We start from the raw sequence: 19,435 nt of genomic DNA on the forward strand, positions 1-19,435 counted from the left end.
TGAGAAAAATAACACAGACATGCTGGGATGGGATCTACTCAAGGTGTACAAAAGGTGAATAGCAAATCAGCTAAATGAGTTTTATTGCCAGTTTGACAAGGGCATGACCCTCTGCCTTCTATATCAACAGCCCCCCTCTGTCCCTCTCACAACCATTTCAGTGTCACCATCCCCCCTTCACTGGGTCTGATTCTCCTTCTTCAACTTCCCTTGCCCCCAGTTATTCCTTTCCACTCCACCCAATGCTTTCTATGAAGCAAGAGGAGGTACAAAAACTTTTCAGGAAACAGAATATTAAGAAAGCAGCTGGCCCTGATGGAGTCTCACCTGGTACTCTTAGATATTGTGCAGACCAGTTAGCACCTGTCTTCACTGACAAATTCAAAACCTCCCTGCAGCTGGGCAAAGTTCCAGACTGCTACTGTTTATTCCAGTTCCCAAGAAGGATAAAATCTCTGAACTTAATGAATTTTGCTATCTCCCAACATTAAAAGATCTGTTCATCAACAGAACAAAAAAGAGAGCAAGAAAGATTGCAGTTGACTCCACACGTCCCAACAGCCATCAGTTCATTAAGTTGCCATCACACAGGAGATTCAGGTCTATTGTGACCCGAACTACACACCTTCTCCACAGCTTCTTTCCTCAAGTTATTCAGCTCCTAAATAAATTTACATAGGTTACTTCTGTTTCTGCAACATATAACTGATAACTGTTCTGTCTGTCTATTTGTAAATACTTCATACTTGCTCAGCTTTTACTTTTTGATATGTATATTGTTTTGTATAGTTTTTCTGTCTATTTGAGTTAACTATTGGAAGTTAGTAAATGTTTTGTTCAAGACACTGTTGTATTTGTATAGTGTCCGGTTAATAGTGGGTTGAAATTCTGTTGTCTTGAGTTGGTTATGTCTTGTATCCTATGTTTTGCTCCTAACCAAAGTCAATTCTGGTATGTTTCACATGCTAGCAATACAGTGATTTTGGTTCTGAAGTATGACAACTCCTTCTGTTATTTACTTATATTTAGGGTTATATTACACTATTGGCCCTTTGGGCTTCTGTGTTACAAATGAAAAAAATGCTAATATCTGGAACATGCCTGAGGTCGCATGGGAGTTGAATGCCTATTTTGACGATTCGGCTTGTGTAATCATGAGTTCTTGATGTGGATGACCTCCAAAAAACAGTTTAAATCTCTTGGTAAAAATTCTCTGATCTCCTGTACACCCAAGGTTTCCTAGGAACAGATCTTTTGCTATGGTCTGTTGCTGCTGCTTTCTTTGGCTACAGCAGCACATGGCCCTAGGGTTGGGTTAGGTTGGGCAGACTATTATCAATCCTTGGAGATCACAGTGGGGATTGAATGATTTTATGGGGATTCTGTTACCCACGGATGGGCGGCACGGTGGCGCAGTGGGTAGCGCTGCTGCCTCGCAGTTGGGAGACCTGGGGACCTGGGTTGGCTTCCCGGGTCCTCCCTGCGTGGAGTTTGCATGTTCTCCCCGTGTCTGCGCGGGTTTCCTCCGGGCGCTCCGGTTTCCTCCCACAGCCCAAAGACATGCAAGTTAGGTGGATTGGCAATTCTAAATTGGCCCTAGTGTGTGCTGGGTGTGTTTGTGTGTGTCCTGCGGTGGGTTGGCACCCTGCCCGGGATTGGTTCCTGCCTTGTGCCCTGTGTTGGCTGGGATTGGCTCCAGCAGACCCCCGTGACCCTGTGTTCGGATTCAGCGGGTTGGAAAATGGATGGATGGATTTTACCCATGGATTTTTCTTTCACTAGCTACAACAAATTGTTCCAAACGATGATGCTGTTTTTAGCCTCTCACCTTCTCTTCTTATATGGGTGGGTCATAAAGAAGATTGTACCGTATATACTCGCAGATAACTTCTCCCGCTGATAAGTCGGGACTTGATTTTACAGTATAATTTCTGGTATTTTATAATATCAGTCGTATAACTCAAATGCGGAAAACTTACACTATTGGTACAAGGGATTATGACGCCCACCTGAGAGAGTAACCATGGAGCACACTGCCTTTTCTTTCTATGTAGGAGCAGCAATGCCCTGTATCAGTGCGTGCTACTATCCTCTCTCTCTCTCTCTCTCTCTCTCTCTCTCTTGTGCCTACGTGACCACACAGTAATACCCAAACTATTCCGAAACAACGTTTGCACTGATTTGTGTTATTTGTATCTCACACCCTCTATACCTTTATCATAAGAGCATCCCTTATCTACGATGGTTCATTCAATCAGAAGAAAATATGAATCTGATTTTAAATTAAATGTCATTGAAGTAGCAAAAGAGGTAACTGCGCTGTCTGCAACAAAATTTGATACATCTGAGAAACTGATGTGAGATTGGAGGAGGCAAGAAGATGTAAAAAAAAATAATTAACTGTCGCATTTTTGAACGGAATTATAGATTTTATGATCGATTTTTTGGGTTTCAAGACCTGACTTATACATGACCATACATGGTATGTTCTGCTTGGACTTTTATAATATATTAGTATCCTTTATGTAGCAGACACCTTTATCTTAGACAACTCATAAAACAAACCTGTTTGCATATAATATGAGTGATTAAAATTGATCAAATTAACAAATAAAATAATTAAAATTTATAGTAGAGCACAAGTTACAGAGGGGTACAGTTAGAGACAAGGCCAGATAAAAAAACAGAACTCCAACATAACCAAAGTTCCTTAACTGTTTGATTGGATCCATAGAATTGCAGGTATGCAGAAGAAATCAGAACCTAAAACCTAAGCAGTCCCAGGATGCTTTGTGAAGAGGTGCAGCTTCAACAGGTGCATGGAAATTTGTAGTTTGGAAACACTTTGTATGGTCGTATTTTTGGGAGAAAATAACTGAGAAACATCATTCAGTTTTAGTGCCACTGACCAGATGGAGGACACATAGAATTGGGTATTCTTGTAGAACATCTTTTTAGGACTTAATTTGCGCTAACCTATATTTTTGTTATTATCTTTGTTGATTGGATTTCCTACAGCTCAATCTGATGAAATTGGGTTGTCTTTGCAGAATGAATACATGTGGTGAGATTAAGAAATGTACAGAGAGAGTCAGATTATACCTTACCTTGCATTTATGTAGACTCAGACTGAACAGAATCTTTTTTTATTTTGCTTTGTATTTGACAATAACTATTTTTTAGCCTTCATTCCTTTAAGTGTGTCTCAGAATGTTTAGCCAATAATTCAAAAGTTATCTTTTTAAATGTGATACTTGGTACTGTTTTTTGTGATTGCAGTAGTAATGGCAGTATACATCCATCACTCCATTGTTTTTTCCAACTTTTTTCTATAAATGCAAATCTCTTTATTTGTCTTTAAGGTTCCTGCAAAGACCTTGGAGTGGACTTTCATCGCTTCTTTGTGGCAGAAGGAGAAGCTATGGTGCTATCTTGTACACTGCTGGATCCTCTTATCTTAAAAAGCTTTGCAGGCTCAGAGTACAACATCAGCTGGTATAAAAATGAGACAGGAGAGGAGTACACCTCAGGAGAATCCACAATAAGTGCACAAAATGAGCTGCTTTGGTTTCTTCCAGCCTCACTAACTGACAATGGCCATTACGTTTGTGTTCTCAGGTATTATCTACCACATATGGACCATGTTTGATCTGTAAATTAGGTTTTATTCAAAATAATCCAGATAATTTGTTCAACTAATTTTAACTTGATCTAAAAAAAAACCTCTTTTATTTGTACACCCATTATATGAAACATTTCCACATATGGCAAATACCTTTCTTATGACTATGACCTTTACCGTCAAGTATTCCTCTAATTTATTTTAAATAATGTGTGACACATATTATTTTCAGAGTGCCAACTAACTGAATCTATAAATTCTATATTTGATCACTTTGGTATATCTATCTATCTATCTATCTATCTATCTATCTATCTATCTATCTATCTATCTATCTATCTATCTATCTATCTATCTATCTATCTATCTATCTATCTATCTATCTATCTATCTATCTATCTATCTATCTATCTATCTATCTATCTATCTATCTATCTATTTGGTATATATAACTGTACGCTGCTATGCTAACAACAAGCCATGGATTACTATCTATCTATCTACAACTATCTATTTAAAGTTTTATTATGGCTGGTGACTAAACCATGGGCATTTCCTAAAAATAACCAATGTCTATTGAATGCCTAAATTACAAAAACAGCTTAAATGTTTTGTTTTGTTTTTTTTAATTTAATTTAGTTCATATAGTGACCTTCTCAAGGTATTTTAGAAACCTAAGTAGAATACAATATAAAACTGGGATAGAATTCAAGCTAGATTTATATTGAATTACTGGAAAACACAGAAGAGCCAGCAAATTTCTTTGTAAACATACAATGTATTGATTTACTTAGAAATTAATGAAAAGTAAGAACTGATAGCAGTAGAGTCATCATCAGTACAGGAAGTTCAATGTTCCTGTTTAAAGAATAAAATTTAAGAAATACAGATTTCAAACTTAAGGAGAAAAGTTTAGGTGAGATACACACATTATAAATAATGGAGTCACAAACAGACAAAGCTGGAGAGTTCCACAGAGATGCAAAGGGCAAATGGACATTTGGGAATTAAGAGTGTAGAAATGGCTAGTACCAAAAGATTTTCTTTTTCTAGCTAGTTTATGTGGGGTACATCGTGATGACAGGTATTCTGTGTTGTTGTCATTGATAGTTTTTAACAACAGCAACATTAGCCCTTATTTTTTTAAAGCAGATAGCTTGAAAGCTGCCTGAGAGAGCCTTTTAAGGATCATGGTATGCTAAGAAATCAGGAACCCAAGGGTGGCTAGACTGAGTTCTTATTATGTGCTCACATAGCCACAAGGAGCAACCTCAGAAGTGATTTTGCAAGATTGTATAAATATCTTCAGGGAAACTTTGAATCTAGAGTTTGGGAGGAGAGAAGGGTATGTTTTTAATGGCCTGAGTCTACAGACAGAAAGAGAGAGAGACATTCATGATAAGATGTCAATTCTTTGTGATACTTGGGAGCTTAGCAAGTGAATAAGATAAGCCACTTAATAGGAATATTGCTTATGTTTAGTTGATTTCTTTTTATTTTCTATCCTGTATGCATTTTTGAGTTGTCTTTAAATTACTTCTTAATTCTGTGTATGGAGAGATGCCAGATATGTTCCCTTTACAATTATTAGAATTTAACTCTCAGTCTTAATTAGTCTTATATAAGGTTAACTAAGTTTTTTTTTGTTTTTTTTTATAATGCAAAATGTCTTGGAAACAGGTAGCATTGGAAGGCTGCACTGCACTTATTTTGGAGGTCTTACGTACACTTAACTTAAAATTACAATAGATATGAATGAACAAGGAAGGTAGTGCATATGTCCTAAGCAAGGAATACTATAACCAATTAATAAATTACTTTGTGATCATAGAAACATGGTCAACTTGTCATCATTCTTTGATCAAGCATTTTCTTCAAAGTTTGCAGGAGAATCTACCCTTTTAAAAGTTTAGAGGATCACTAGCTAAAATACCCAGCGCTGCCTGGGAGGGAAATAAAGTGTTTTTTTTAATTGTTTGAGAAAAATATAATAAAAAAACACAACTTTAAAAAAAAAATAAATTAACAAACAATGAAAGCTTGCTAATGTGCTTGTCTTGTGGTCTTGTATGTATGTATGTTATCATCTAGTTGACGCTCGGAAGTGGCCAGCTGTATTTAATTTGAAAAGGAACAAGGGCACGGTGGTGCTCAAACATAAAGAATACGGGCAGTCGCCTCCAGTTCGCCCTCTGGTGGTCAAAAGGATAATAACATGCATACAAGACCATAAGATCACACCCCACCCTACTCAGAAGGGGGTGGGTTAGGGCTGATTTCTCCCTACAGTATTTTTAGTCGACCAATGAGAACCATGTGTACCAAGTTTCATGAAAATCGCTCCAGCTGTTTGGAAGTGATGGTGGATCATACATACATACACACATACATTGACTTTTATATTTATAGATTATAAGCACATGTACAGTAAAATTCTTACTTGCATGTCCTCATCAACATGCTACATGTTTGTACCAAATCATCGACATTAATGTCTTATGTAATACTATATTTGTTTACAAATGCTAATTTCTTGCTGACTAACGCATAAACGTCTCAGTGATATGGATGTACTGTACTATATTCCAATATGCTTATGATGCAAATATTTACAATGTACATTTTTTTCTTTTGAAATAGAAATTCTGTCAATTGCATTAAACAAGCTATATTTGTAAATGTTCACGAAGAAAGAAGAAATCATTGCATCCACGATAGTCTGGTCTATTTGCAACAACTGAAAACTTTACCTAATGGTAACATTATTTGCTCTGATGTGAAGACCTTTATAGAGAGATCAGAAGCACATACTATACACTGGTACAAGGTAAATGGAATGGGAAAAGATGGATTTCCTTTCTAAAGAAAGCATTTTTTTATTTTAAAAATTGAAATCAAGAGTGTTTTCAAGTAATACTCTTTTTGTTTATTCCAATTGCATTAAGGGCTCCCGCAAAAATGTTGTTAGAACCATAAATGTTACAAGTGGAAATTGCTTTATTGTATATACTGTACATATTAAAATCCAATTAATATTACACTCACTATTAATGTAATAATGGTGTTGAATTACAAGGCATGGTGGAATAAAGTGGGATCTTCAAGAAGTTAATGAACTTTATTTTTCACGATATTTTAATTTATGTAAGAGACCTTTCCAATGAAGTACTTCCTATAATAGTGTCTCTGCTTTGCAGTACACTTATAATACCTGTTTGCAAGCTTTTGAATGTATTTAGAAAAAAATAGCTGTTTGGTTAAGTTGCAAAACCACTTCCTGCCCCCTCATCATTACTGAACCTTGATTGCTACTTGGTTATAATGCAGTGTCTTCTATCATGAATTTTTTGTTTATGAAAATGGCTCTTGCTTCTCTCCTTATCATTAGTGGTTGATGTTGATGACTTCCACAGAGGTATCTCATTCACACTTGTCCATTTTTAACATCTCTATTCATTTATATATACTTTATTGAGGAGTATTATGCATTATTGCCATATTTAGCACAGAAACTGTTGTGAATTTCAGCTAATTTAACACCTCTGCCCACAAAATTGCATAGCAATTCTTTGTTATTCTTTGACAAAATTACTAGATGTGCAATTACATTAAGTTCACAACTCTGCAGCAAATGGTTCATTGATTGCAAGGTCACCAGCAAAAGGACACTAAACCGGCAGACTTGACTATTTCCACACTACCCTGGTGTTTCTAACCCCTAAAAACAATGATTTTTAAAAATGCTCTCCAGAGGCGTATAGTTCTGAAAACTCTGGGTTGGCATTTCATTGTGGGTTGATGCAAACAGAGAGCTTTAGAAAAGCAGACTCCAGTTGTGCTCTGTTGGTTTGTACATGTTACCCGGCCCTTCATTAATTAGAACTGCTCATTACAGCACCTCGTTCCCTGATTGGTCATCCTTCACGGATAAAAAAATCTTATTTTATCACAGTGAACATAGAGGAGTTGCTTTTCGTGGTACTTATTATGTTGCTTACCTTATGCATCTAAATTGTGCTTTGTTCAGTTTGAAAGCTGTTTACATGCGCAAAAGGCAAATAATATACAAGTCTCTACAGTTTTGCAAAAAATCCTGTGGCCGGCAGTATAATCATCCCTTCAAGGAAGACATTCCTCTTCTTAATTCTGCCAATGCACACATGCCCAGAGTAGATACCTCATAAAAAATACTTTGAAATTAAAACGTGTGGAAATGTTTTGAATAACTCCTATCATTTTTATTCTTAATTTTTGACAGGAATGTAAAGCAATTCAAAACGATGACAAATTTATTTCTTATGGAAACAAACTTTTGGTTCAACGTGTCAGTCTGGAGGACATTGGGATTTACACTTGTGAAATAACATTTCGGCTGAATGGCACTGAATACAAAGCAACAAGGACCATAGACTTAAATGTGATAGGTAATTCAAATCTTACATTTTCTAAAAGAAAAATGTGATAATAAAAAAATTAAAAATGCTTTATTAAACTAATGAGAATCTCATAAAGTATAGTAGTCAATGATGGTATGTTAAAAGTTTACATCACCAATGGTAATGGCAGCATTCTGAGCAAATACATTATGATTAATTTTTTTTTTATTTCTCAGGGTGCCCCCAATCCCTTATCTCGCCCAACCCCTTAACAGCAATATCTGTAGTAATGTCAAATGGGAAAGAATTGTCTAAGCGAATGTCTACTGTGGTATCCTAAACCACATTGCTTGCACAAAAACCTCTTTTTGCTTACTGGAATAATCCTAATCTACCTGTCATAACTCAGTGGGAAAGTAAGATCATACAGTACATTACCTTCAACTGGAAATCTCTCTCAGGAAGTTAAAACAAATTATTTTAGAATTTGGTAATTCATTGTTAATGTGAAATATTTTGTCAAGGGTTACTGAATGCCTTCTGTTAATTTAAGTAAAATGAAAGCTATAATAAAAAGAAAGTAAAAATATAGCAAAATATTTGTTATAGTTACATTTTATATCATAACTATATCAGAAGTGTTTTATAACAATGACACAAACATATTTTTCACTGTAGTATATTTAATTTAATAAGATACATTCTACAATATTGCTGTATTTTACTAAGGTTTGAATTTTCTTTACTTTTCCTACATGTAACACTTTTTAGTGGGTCCATAGAAAAATGCTGAATTGGCTCTTCACAGTAGCAATGAAGACTGATGATCCCCCAGTATCCACCCTTTAGCTCCATGTAATAGAGGACTTATGTGAGATCCACATATTGTATATGAATCCCAGTGAGCTTCTGTACACAGATCTATAGCTCATTCACGTTTTTGACTGAAACATTCAATCACACCATGTAAGATATTTTTCTGAACTAGATTTGACTGTTACTTAGATTAGCCCGTCAATAAAGCCTGTCAGTTCCAGACACAAATCCAGTAGTTTCTCTTGCACAGTACAGGATTAGCGAATTTAATCTCTTTAAATAAACCATTTTCAGATTTAAAGAATTGTGTATAGCACCTGTACAGTTAAATCTATCCGTCTGTTTTCTGTACTCGACTTATCCAATTCAGGGTAGCAAGGACTAAAGTCTATCTGAAGCAATTTGGCATAAAGCAATCCTGGATGGCACTGTGTCCTAATGAACTATTCATGTTTGTAGGTTGCTAGATGATGGCCATTTTATATTAAAATTTTAGATCATGCTTATCTCACTTTATAGGCCCTTTGTCACAGTATTTATTGAGTTATTCTGGTATATAACCCTTTGATTCAAAGTAATAATATCTCTCATAATGAGGACTCTATGAAAAAGCCTTTTGTCATATCAAAAACACTAATAAACAGTATAGGGAGTACTTGTATGAGTAGAAATAAAGCTGTGCAGTGAATGAACGTTGGCAAGATAAAAATAACTGACTTAACTCTTTGCCTATTTTTTTAGATGATTATTATTTACAGCCATTGGTTGTTTCCCCTTCTAATAATACAATTGAAACCAGGCTTGGTAAGTACTTTGTGAATATTTTCTTTACACAACTAAAACAATGCCAAAAAGTTTAAGATATATCATATATAAATAATTCTTTGGTTGACAAATCTTCTGAGAACGAAGCTCCTTTATAACAATGTCAGAATATAATGTGCTATTTATGGCTCAGACCCGGATTAAAGAACCTGTCCAATAAAGCAGAGTTTCTCAACCTTTTTGTTTGTTGTAATCCACTTTTCACCATTTACATAAGTGTTTTTGTAACCTACCAAAGGGGGTACCCCTGGTAATTAGAGCTTGATTGTTGGAGTTGCGTCCCCATTCATAAATCGAGTGTTATCATGGAGAAAAATTGAGTGTGATTGTTGGAGCAGTGACCCAATTGCAACCCACCCTGACCCACTACCAAAATAAACAATAGCAACTCACAAGCAACTGACACTAAAGCACTAAAGCACTTCCTGGTACAGAGTAGTTGTTGTTTGTTGTATGTGAGTGCTTAATTATTTCACAAGTACCAAATTAATATTTTGTATAAAGTAATATACATTGCCCAGAATGCCATAAATAAAATTTGTTTAGTATATCATGAAAACGTAAAAAAACATCTTTAGAATCCTGAATGCAGATGATAAAGAAAGTAAAAGCTGGAAAAAAGGAATACCATGGAGTAGAATCAATGGGGTTAACACCCGGTCATGAAAGAAGCCAGCAGAAAGCAGAGAGAGCTGGAGAACAGTCACCTGTAAGTACTTCAGAGGCGCTCCTCCACTAAAGTTCATTGGCCTGGGTACTTGACCACCTGTGAGTCTCCTTAAGGATCCTCGCATGGATTAACTCGTACAGGTGGGAAAAGTGAGGTAAATGGTGTTATATCTGACCTCAAATGAAGAGCAACTCATCACCAGTAGCATCAATAAGGAAGATAGTGGATGAGGTGGATAAGAGCCTGTGGAGCTACAAGGAAGGGGCTGTGAAAAAGTAAGGCAATGGCAACAGTGTTTGAGGGTGGCCAAGAAAGGAGAAGTCACATGGCATTAGCCCCCACAACCCTCAGAACAGGGGCTTGATACAGTAAATCTACCTCAGATAACAAACTTTCTTATAACAAACAACTCTTCTGGTACACATCAAATTTTCTAACTGACGTATTACTGTATTTATCTATGGGAAACTACATTTAATGGATGGACGAGCACTGGGTGGAAACAAGATGAGCAAAAATCCCAGCTGCTCTGCTGGACTAGTGTAGGGTATGTCGTAACTTTCCACCACGTTGGATGTCTTTCTTATTATTAAAACCTTTCAATATCATTAAGCACTCTAGCCTGCAGCGACTCTCTGTCTGTCCTTGCTGATGTGCAGAGTACAATGTAGACATAGCCTTCCTGTGTCATATTGGTGTCACATTTCTTACTGCAATCCATTGTTACCATGGCAAAAAAAGGCATGTCAAAAACATTTCACATTCTTTCAAAATTGTAAGGAACTGTACTTAATTTACAAAAATGAAAAAAATCAGTATTTTGGGAAAACTTAGTTTGAATTTGAAAATGTATAATGCTTCAGGAGTAAGTGCTCAGGTATAGTATCCTGTAGTAAAATAGATGGTGACAGATTCATACAGCAAACATTAAATCTTTTTATTTATTTTTTTGTCTTGCAGGCTCTTACTTCAGTGTTTACTGTGAAGTTTTTATAGGGGATCTTCCAGCCAGCCCCCTTAGTAATATATACTGGGTTGTAAACGAGACAGAGTTTATTGATCCAAGTCGCTTCACAGCAGGAAACATGTCGTGCGTATCTGATTTATTTAAAGTACAAGCTTTTGTGTAATTTTAAATGTATTTATTCTAATGACATGCCACCTTCCTTCCTCAATTTTGAGAAATGCCAATATATGCTTTAAATACTTATTATGCTCATTAAATCATATTCATGAGTTTAATCTGAAATGACTTACAAATCAGGAGTTTCCAATTTTTATACACAGTATATTTAAAAACAACTGGAGTACAAACAGGTTAAGTGACAAGAAATTAAACTAGAAGTCTTGGGGTTTTAATCCAATAGCCTCTAGACTTTCAAGTTTATCAAATAGCTTTTCACATAACATTCTCGAACTCATTCAGGGTTGCTGGGAGCTGAAGCCTACCCTGGCAAACTTGGGCACAAGACCACAAAAAGGACAGTCAATCACAAAATCTGCAAGAACTTATCAACACATCCATCTTCAAACAGGGCCAATTTGATATGGCCAATTAAGTTAACAGGATCATCTTTTTGGGTAGCTCTTCAAAGTTACTAACTATAGTAATAAACTCACTCTACAAATAAAATCACAATTCTTCAAAATGTTAACAGCAGAACAAACAGGATTTTAAAAATGTATTCTTAAACAACTTGATGGATAATTTTGATATTTTTCATGTCAAAGTTATTTCTTCAAAATCATGGTTAAATTGCATTCTAAAGCTGAGCACGTTTGATAAAATTTGAAAAAATACCTATCCTGTTCTTGCATTTTAAAATGAAAAGTCTGGAGTCCAAACATAAAACCAAAATCCTTAAAAATGACTGAATATGTCAGTGTTGCAGGCCAAGAGTGTTATTGAATGTTGATCCACATTTTGAGTTTTCGTATTCTTGTCATTTTAAAAATAAAAAGCAAAACATTTAGATAGATAGATAGATAGATAGATAGATAGATAGATAGATAGATAGATAGATAGATAGATAGATAGATAGATAGATAGATAGATAGATAGATAGATAGATAGATAGATAGATAGATAGATAGATAGATAGATAGATACTTTATTAATCCCAAGGGGAAATTCACAAATAATGAGATTCAACCATTCAACCATTTTTAAGGGTGAATGGCTGTTTGATTCATCTCAATGCACTCCTCATCTCTCTCCCCTGCAACCTTTCAGTCCCAGGAATATGGTTGCCTCTAGTATATCTTTTTACCTCACAAACACTTTTGTTGCTGCACAGATGTGAATTGCTGTCTCTGTTCTGTAGACAGCTCGACAGTTACCACAACAAAATGTTACACTTATGATCATCGAGTCTTTTGCTATGTGGGTTGAAGAAGATCCTAGACAAATCTAAAACACCTGTTAGTGCTCTAGTTACATTTATCATGGGCCGCAAAAATATTATGGGCTTAAGTAAATGTCTACCAAGAAGAAACTGAAAATTATTAATTACTTTTACTTTGTCAATAACACTGTTCCATCTTTTATTAATCACTTCTACTCACTCAACAACACTGTCCTCAGCTGTCATCTTACTACCACTTCCTCTGCAAAAGCAAAATTTGATAATTGGTTTGTGGTGCTTCAGTCTATTTTATCGTGGTTTATCTGTATTGTATTATCTGCCTTTTTCATTTCCTCAGATTACTTTTATTATGTTGCACAAGTGACCCGCCAAAGAAAGTGCAAAATACTGAGTGTTGACTGGCATTGTGAACTTAGTCTTGACAAGCAGGTGTTCTTGGCATTTCAAAAATCTAAGCTTTTGATAAATATATATATATATATATATATATATATATATATATATATATATATATATATATATATATATATATATATATATATATATATATATATATGTTGTAGTGTAATCAGTTCTGTAATTTATTGTCATATGCAAAAAGTACAATGGAAATGTTATGTGCACACTTGACCAAAGACTAAATCAGGATAATATTTAGAGTCAAGCTTTGGCTAAAATGCTAATTGGTGATGCATCTGTGGAGAATGTCAAAACTCCTCCCACGATAGCCGCTGTGAGAAGACAAGCGAATAGGACACATATCCTTCCCTCAATAAAATAGTATGAAGAATTTGTGATAAAATGTATTACTTTAAGGTTAGTTTTGTTGTCATAAGTATGTCTCAGATTTGTGGAAGTCACGTTTTCTTAAATTGAAATCTTTGCCACTTCAAAGAGGAGATATTTACTAAGTTTTAATACTTTAGATTTCCCATTTACACTCCTTCCTCTTCAACCTAATTTTAAAATGCAAGAACAGATTCAGCATTTTTTAAAACTTAATTTTTAGAGAGCAATTTCTTGTGGCTAACTATACCTTGATTTTGAGTACATTACGTAGCCTTGAAAAAATACCAAACTTTTCCTTTAATAGTAAAATTCACAAAAAAGTACAAATTCATTGCCATCCATACACCTATATTCCCTATAATTATGGTAATTAAAACATCCATGAAAGTTAAAGTGGCTAAGAAAAGGACACATCTGTAACCAATAGTTCCAATTTTTGCTCAGATCTTTATGAAACATTTAAAAGAAAGAAAAGAAAAGTATGGAGTCAGTGGCCTTTGGTGGAGCCCAGGCCAGTGGTGTTTCTTTAACTATGGGCACTAGGACAATTGCACCTGCTCCTGCCAGCAATAAACAAAAATCATAAACGTACCTGAAAGTGAATACTTACATTTTATCACATACTGTTAATGCATTTTTTTCTAAAATATGTTTAGTGATCAGAATTTCTAAGTTGTTTTTAGAAAAAAAGAATGTTGTCATAAACTGTACTAGTGAACATGTCTGTCCTGCCAGGGTATCTGCTAATAGTGCCCTCTACTGAAAGTTTCCAAGTCTCCAGATTCGAATTAATGCACTCTTCATTAACTAGTCAGCAGCACAGAAAAGTATTAGGTTAGGGTGTTGAAGAGAGTGCCCTTGACAAATGGGGAAGATATACAAAACGGACATGTAATATAAAATGTCAGCATCTATTTAAAAAGAGGACACTTGCAGAAAAGTGACCTGTCAAAAGTCTGGGACTAGATAAAGCAGATATTCTCATAAAGCAGCAATCAGGTGACTGTGGCAAAGTTTATCTGAGGACATTCTGTCTATATGAGGACAAACCTGATAATGCAGTAAACCTTTGGCAGAGCTCCAAAAAGGACTTAATTTCCCAGCAACCGCCAAGAGTGTGCAGTTTGACAGTAGAAAGTGAACACTTTAAAGCGAGTTGTCATTCAGCAAAGACTACAGCAGAGCTACAGTGGACGTTCACATGCAACATCCCAGTCTACACGTCACAAAAAGTGTATGCTGTACTTTGATGCTTGCATTATACAAGGTGGCATAGCTTTTATTTGCAGAGGGTATATCTGTGTTTGATTTGAGAGGACCCAAACAAGAAAACTGATAATAATACTGGGACCTAAGATGAGGATTACTACCATAATGACAGCAGAGCCACAGATATTCTCACATGAATATGACTGAAAGAAAGAGGTGGAAAGAAATTATATTGTTAATAAAACAATGCTGGATAATGAAAGGTAACTTTTTTTATCGTGCTAAATTCAAATATCTAATTGGAATTTGTCTGTCATGCAAGCATTTTAGTGACAAATGAATAAAATTTATACATACTGTATATACTGTATTTTTATGCTAGATATATCTGCTGGGAGCATCTCATCAAGGTGTGTACCATTTTTGCTGTCCTTACTAAATATTTGGCCTAAAAAAGGAATAACACATGGAAGATAGAAAACGTCTGAGAACATTTCTAAAAATAGCATGAAAAAAAGATATTTTTAAACACCCTTAATTGCTCAGTGAAAAAATATTTTGACCAGTGTAATCATATTTTGTTTAACATACTGTATGTGTACATATGATGATTTGAAGTTAATTAAAACAGTATATTTAGATAAAGGTGATGCAATTAGAAAAAAACTGAAAATGCAGCTTTGCAATGACTTATTTAATTAAAAATGAACAGATATGCCATTTTTGTCTATAAAAAGGCTCCAACAGTTGGTATTGCCCCCTTTGTCAGAAAGAACTAGAACTACAAGGCATTTCCTGAAGCTATCTGCCAGTCTATGGCATGAATTGGTGGAAAGCTTTTCCCTTTTACTCCACAGAGAATTATTTCAGCTCTACAGTGTTTGAGGGGCGTCTTGCCTGCACAGTACTATACTGTTTCCAGTCCTCCAACAGATTCAGATCCAGGCTTGGCTTTCCCATTTCAGTGTCCTCCATTTGTTTCTTTTCAGCCATTCCTTGGTGAATTTAATGGCATGTTAGAGTCATTGTCATATTGCTTGGACCCTTTGAGTTGAACTTCACAGTTCTTACTGATGGTCACACATTATCCTCAATGCATCCTCTGGTACAAAAAAGAATTCATAGTGGATTCTATGATAGTGAGTTGCCCAGGTCTGATGCAGTAAGACAGCCCCAAACCACAATATTTCCACCACCAGTTGGCATCAGGTTCATCTAGTCAAATGCTGTCTTTGGTTTTCACTAAAGTAGTTACTCTAGCCAAATGACTTTATCTTTGCTTTTTCTGTCCAGAGCAAATTGTTCCAGAAATCCTGTTCTTTTTTCAGTTAGTCATGGGCAAACTTTTGTCTTGCCCTGATGTAATTTCTGGACAACAAAGGTCTTCTCCTGGTATATCAATTTGTGCAGCCTCTTTCTAATAGTAGACATTACATGTGGTAAGAGGTATCTGTAGTAGGTCCTGTGATTTTGGGGCTCTTAGAGACGTCTTTCAACATCTTGCTTTCTGCTCTTGGGTTGAAATTGAGAGGGGAGACTGGCCTGAAAAAGTTGGCTATTGTTTGAAATCTTTTCCACTTGTAGTTAATTTCAAATTACTTGGAGATCTGTGTAATCCCTGGCCCAGACTCATAGGCATCTATAACCTTCTTTCTGAAGGCCTCAGATAGCTCTTTCGATCTAGGCATGATGATAATACACACTTTAGCAAGAAACATCAAACTAAACTAAACATCTAAGGTTTAAATAAGACAGGCTACTCCAAGATCCTCTCTGGTGATATGCTAGTCATTGCCAACTGATCTGGTGCACATGATTCTAATTTTAGTTATTTGAGGTAATGAGAACTATAATTTTCACACGTGCAATGTTTGCATCTAGGTTTGTTTAAATTAATGAATGGTCTGCAAAATGGAAATGTGGCCTGATGCTTTTTTATATTGTATCACCTTTATCTAGAGAAACTATTTAAATGAAGATCAGATGTTGATATGTTAAAAAACCATTTCATGGGATGTACTTACTTTTTCACATGACTGTAAGTGCGTAGTGTAAACTTCAGTAAAGCTGCGAGAACAAGAATATGATTATTTGTGAAAAGGATGGTATGAATAGGCACTTAACTTAGTTACCATGTTCGTGGCACTGGACATGGAAAAAATTAGTGAAAAAGGAATTAATCAATGTGGTTTATTTACCTTGTCTTAAATAACATTATTTTTTAAATAACCTTTTCAAATAAACTCCACAATTCTTCTAAATGAGTTGTTTAAATTGTTCAGCATAATACAGTTTTCATTTAATAAATCAATAAAATTGAGTTGCATAGTTAAAATATTCCTAACACTATTATGAGGTATTTGTACTTTATATAGGTGATCAGATAAATCTTGATAAAGAATTCAGCAAACAGTCTAGTCTGAAAGGTTTAATGCTTCTGATTGACCATGTGCTGAACGTTAGAGGTCTTCACACTATAGTTTGTTTCACCCTTTTGATTATTTCTGGCGTTCTTAAAAATCTCAAAGGTCCCACAGCAGAGTGACATTTATTAAACTACTATAAAACTATAAAATAGGATTACAAGAAAGAATTGAAACAAAATATTCTTTTCAAGTCAGTAACCGATTTAAACTTGATGTATGCTGTAACATTGAACACGCAATGCGGCTCCAAACAGTTTTCAATTGCCAATGAAACTGCATTTAGCATACAACACTAGCACAGCAATATATATCTCCACTCTATTCACTCATCCCTCACAACACCCCAAAAAATTTTAATTTCCTTCTGCCATAGCCATTGTTTTCGTTTTGACATCTGATCCCTTCACCTCACAAGCTTGTCTTTCGTTCCAACCTCTGTCCCTTTTTCTTATACTTGTCTTTACTTGTCAGTCACTTCATTTTTATTGTTTCACATGTGTAAAAGAGGTTGGCATTGTCCTAGGGAATATTTATTATAATTTATTTTCGTATCATAGAAATTAAAGCTCTCTGTGATCAGTCAACAGTATATTTAAGGCCACAGCTAGGATCACATACTGCAGCAACAAATAAAACACCAAATAGAAGGCTACGTTTTCTACACAAGTATGTGATGACCCATCTCCAACATTTTCACAACCCATAGTTTAAGAAACACTGGTCTATTTTATTCTACATAAGATATGCACATCCTAAGTAATAACATCCATCCATCCATTTTCCAACCCGCTGAATCTGAACACAGGGTCACGGGGGTCTGCTGGAGCAAATCCCAGCCAACACTGATTTATTGCATATTCAGTATCAGAGTAAGATTTTATAATTACTGAGTCATATTTAATAATTTAAATAAACAAAGTTTGCATGTGTGAAAAGTAATAAAACCAATGGGGTATTTCACATACTGCTGGAAATTCTGTAATTTTAAGGTATAATGAGGGAAATCCTCAGCTACTTAATGCTTGACGAGCTAACAGTGCGGCCCAGACTGAAACGAGTGGCCATTGGGCTGAGTCCTGGCTAAATTGTGATAGTTGGGCATCTTGAGCAGGAACTGACAAAGAATTTTCTAATCAACAAAGAATAGCCTACATGAAAGGTGTGGTTTAGAGGAGTACTCTTGAGCTTTTTAATTTTAGCTATATTCTATACATTGCATAGAATACAATAAAATTTGAAAAATTTGATCTAACATGAAAAAACAATCACAAGAAAAGATTATTATCAAAAAGTACAATCTGAAGAAAGGAAGCAAGCAGAAACCCAATTAGAAAAGACATTAAAAATGCTTTGCCAAACAAGAAATGATTTATCTGTTGTTTTTCCATTTTTGCATGTAAAATACTTAACTGCATTTTCATGAGCAGTCTTCTGATGATAATATGTAATAGGTATAGTTTTATTTTTATTGGGCATAAGCTGAATTGTTTGATCTCACATCATATTTGCTTTATTCTTTTCTGTATATTTTATTAAAGGGAAAAACCAGTGTCAGGTGGAAAGCTCCAGCAAGTTCAGCTTATAATTACAGAGGTGAAAGAAATTGACTTTTACACAAACTTCAGCTGTCATGTAATCAGTGGAAAAGGACACTCTGTAGGATATTTCAGACTGAAGCCATCTAGTAAGTTCTATTTTCCAAAGCTTAATTCTTAATCTTTGTGACTCATAAAGGTGACTATTCTCTGTCCACCACTCATGTTTTGAATATAATCTGGTGCTTGTTGGTTATGGGGAATCAGAGATTATCAAACAGATTCTTAACATGAACAGAATATATTGGACTAATTGACTTTTGGCCTATAGTACAAGAGGCCCTATTGAAAATACAGAGAGAATGCTGAAATTTCATTAGGTTCTGTTCCTAAACATTAACCTGTCCAGGGAATGAACTTGGGTCCTTGCAGCTTTGAGTCAACAGCATAAACTGCATCAGTTTTTGGTCATTATACAAAGTAAAAAATAATACAAATTTCATGAAAATTAACAAATTAGAGTATTTTGTCTGCACATGAAATTGCCTGAAATAATTTTTTTATATTTATCCTTCTATTTTCCAATCCCACTTTTTCAGCTACATCACTGGAGAGCAAGAACCTAGTCAGGTAGCTTTTGGTACAAAGCAGGACCCAGTTCTGGAGTGGGTCTGTCTATTGCATGACAAATTCACACAACATCCAAAGTCATTTCTGTCAGTCCGGTTTGGACACACAAATTAATTTAATGACAAATCTTTTTCATTCAGCAAGAAACAAGAATATATGAGGAATAAAAAA

The 19,435-nt window shown here is 35.2% G+C and overlaps 1 protein-coding gene across 1 annotated transcript in view; it reads left to right on the top strand.

The window, feature by feature from the left end:
* LOC114650764 (interleukin-1 receptor type 1-like) overlaps positions 1 to 19,435 on the top strand; it is a 92,116-nt gene that overhangs the window by 60,684 nt on the left and 11,997 nt on the right. The window contains exons 4-9 of the mRNA XM_028800601.2: positions 3,363 to 3,618; positions 6,263 to 6,449; positions 7,881 to 8,046; positions 9,556 to 9,618; positions 11,270 to 11,399; positions 18,638 to 18,783. Of these exons, the coding sequence (XP_028656434.1) occupies positions 3,363 to 3,618; positions 6,263 to 6,449; positions 7,881 to 8,046; positions 9,556 to 9,618; positions 11,270 to 11,399; positions 18,638 to 18,783 (948 nt within the window). The remainder of the gene's footprint in view (positions 1 to 3,362; positions 3,619 to 6,262; positions 6,450 to 7,880; positions 8,047 to 9,555; positions 9,619 to 11,269; positions 11,400 to 18,637; positions 18,784 to 19,435) is intronic.

The sequence above is a fragment of the Erpetoichthys calabaricus genome, chromosome 4 (genome assembly GCF_900747795.2).
Source record: "Erpetoichthys calabaricus chromosome 4, fErpCal1.3, whole genome shotgun sequence".
NCBI lineage: Eukaryota > Metazoa > Chordata > Cladistia > Polypteriformes > Polypteridae > Erpetoichthys > Erpetoichthys calabaricus.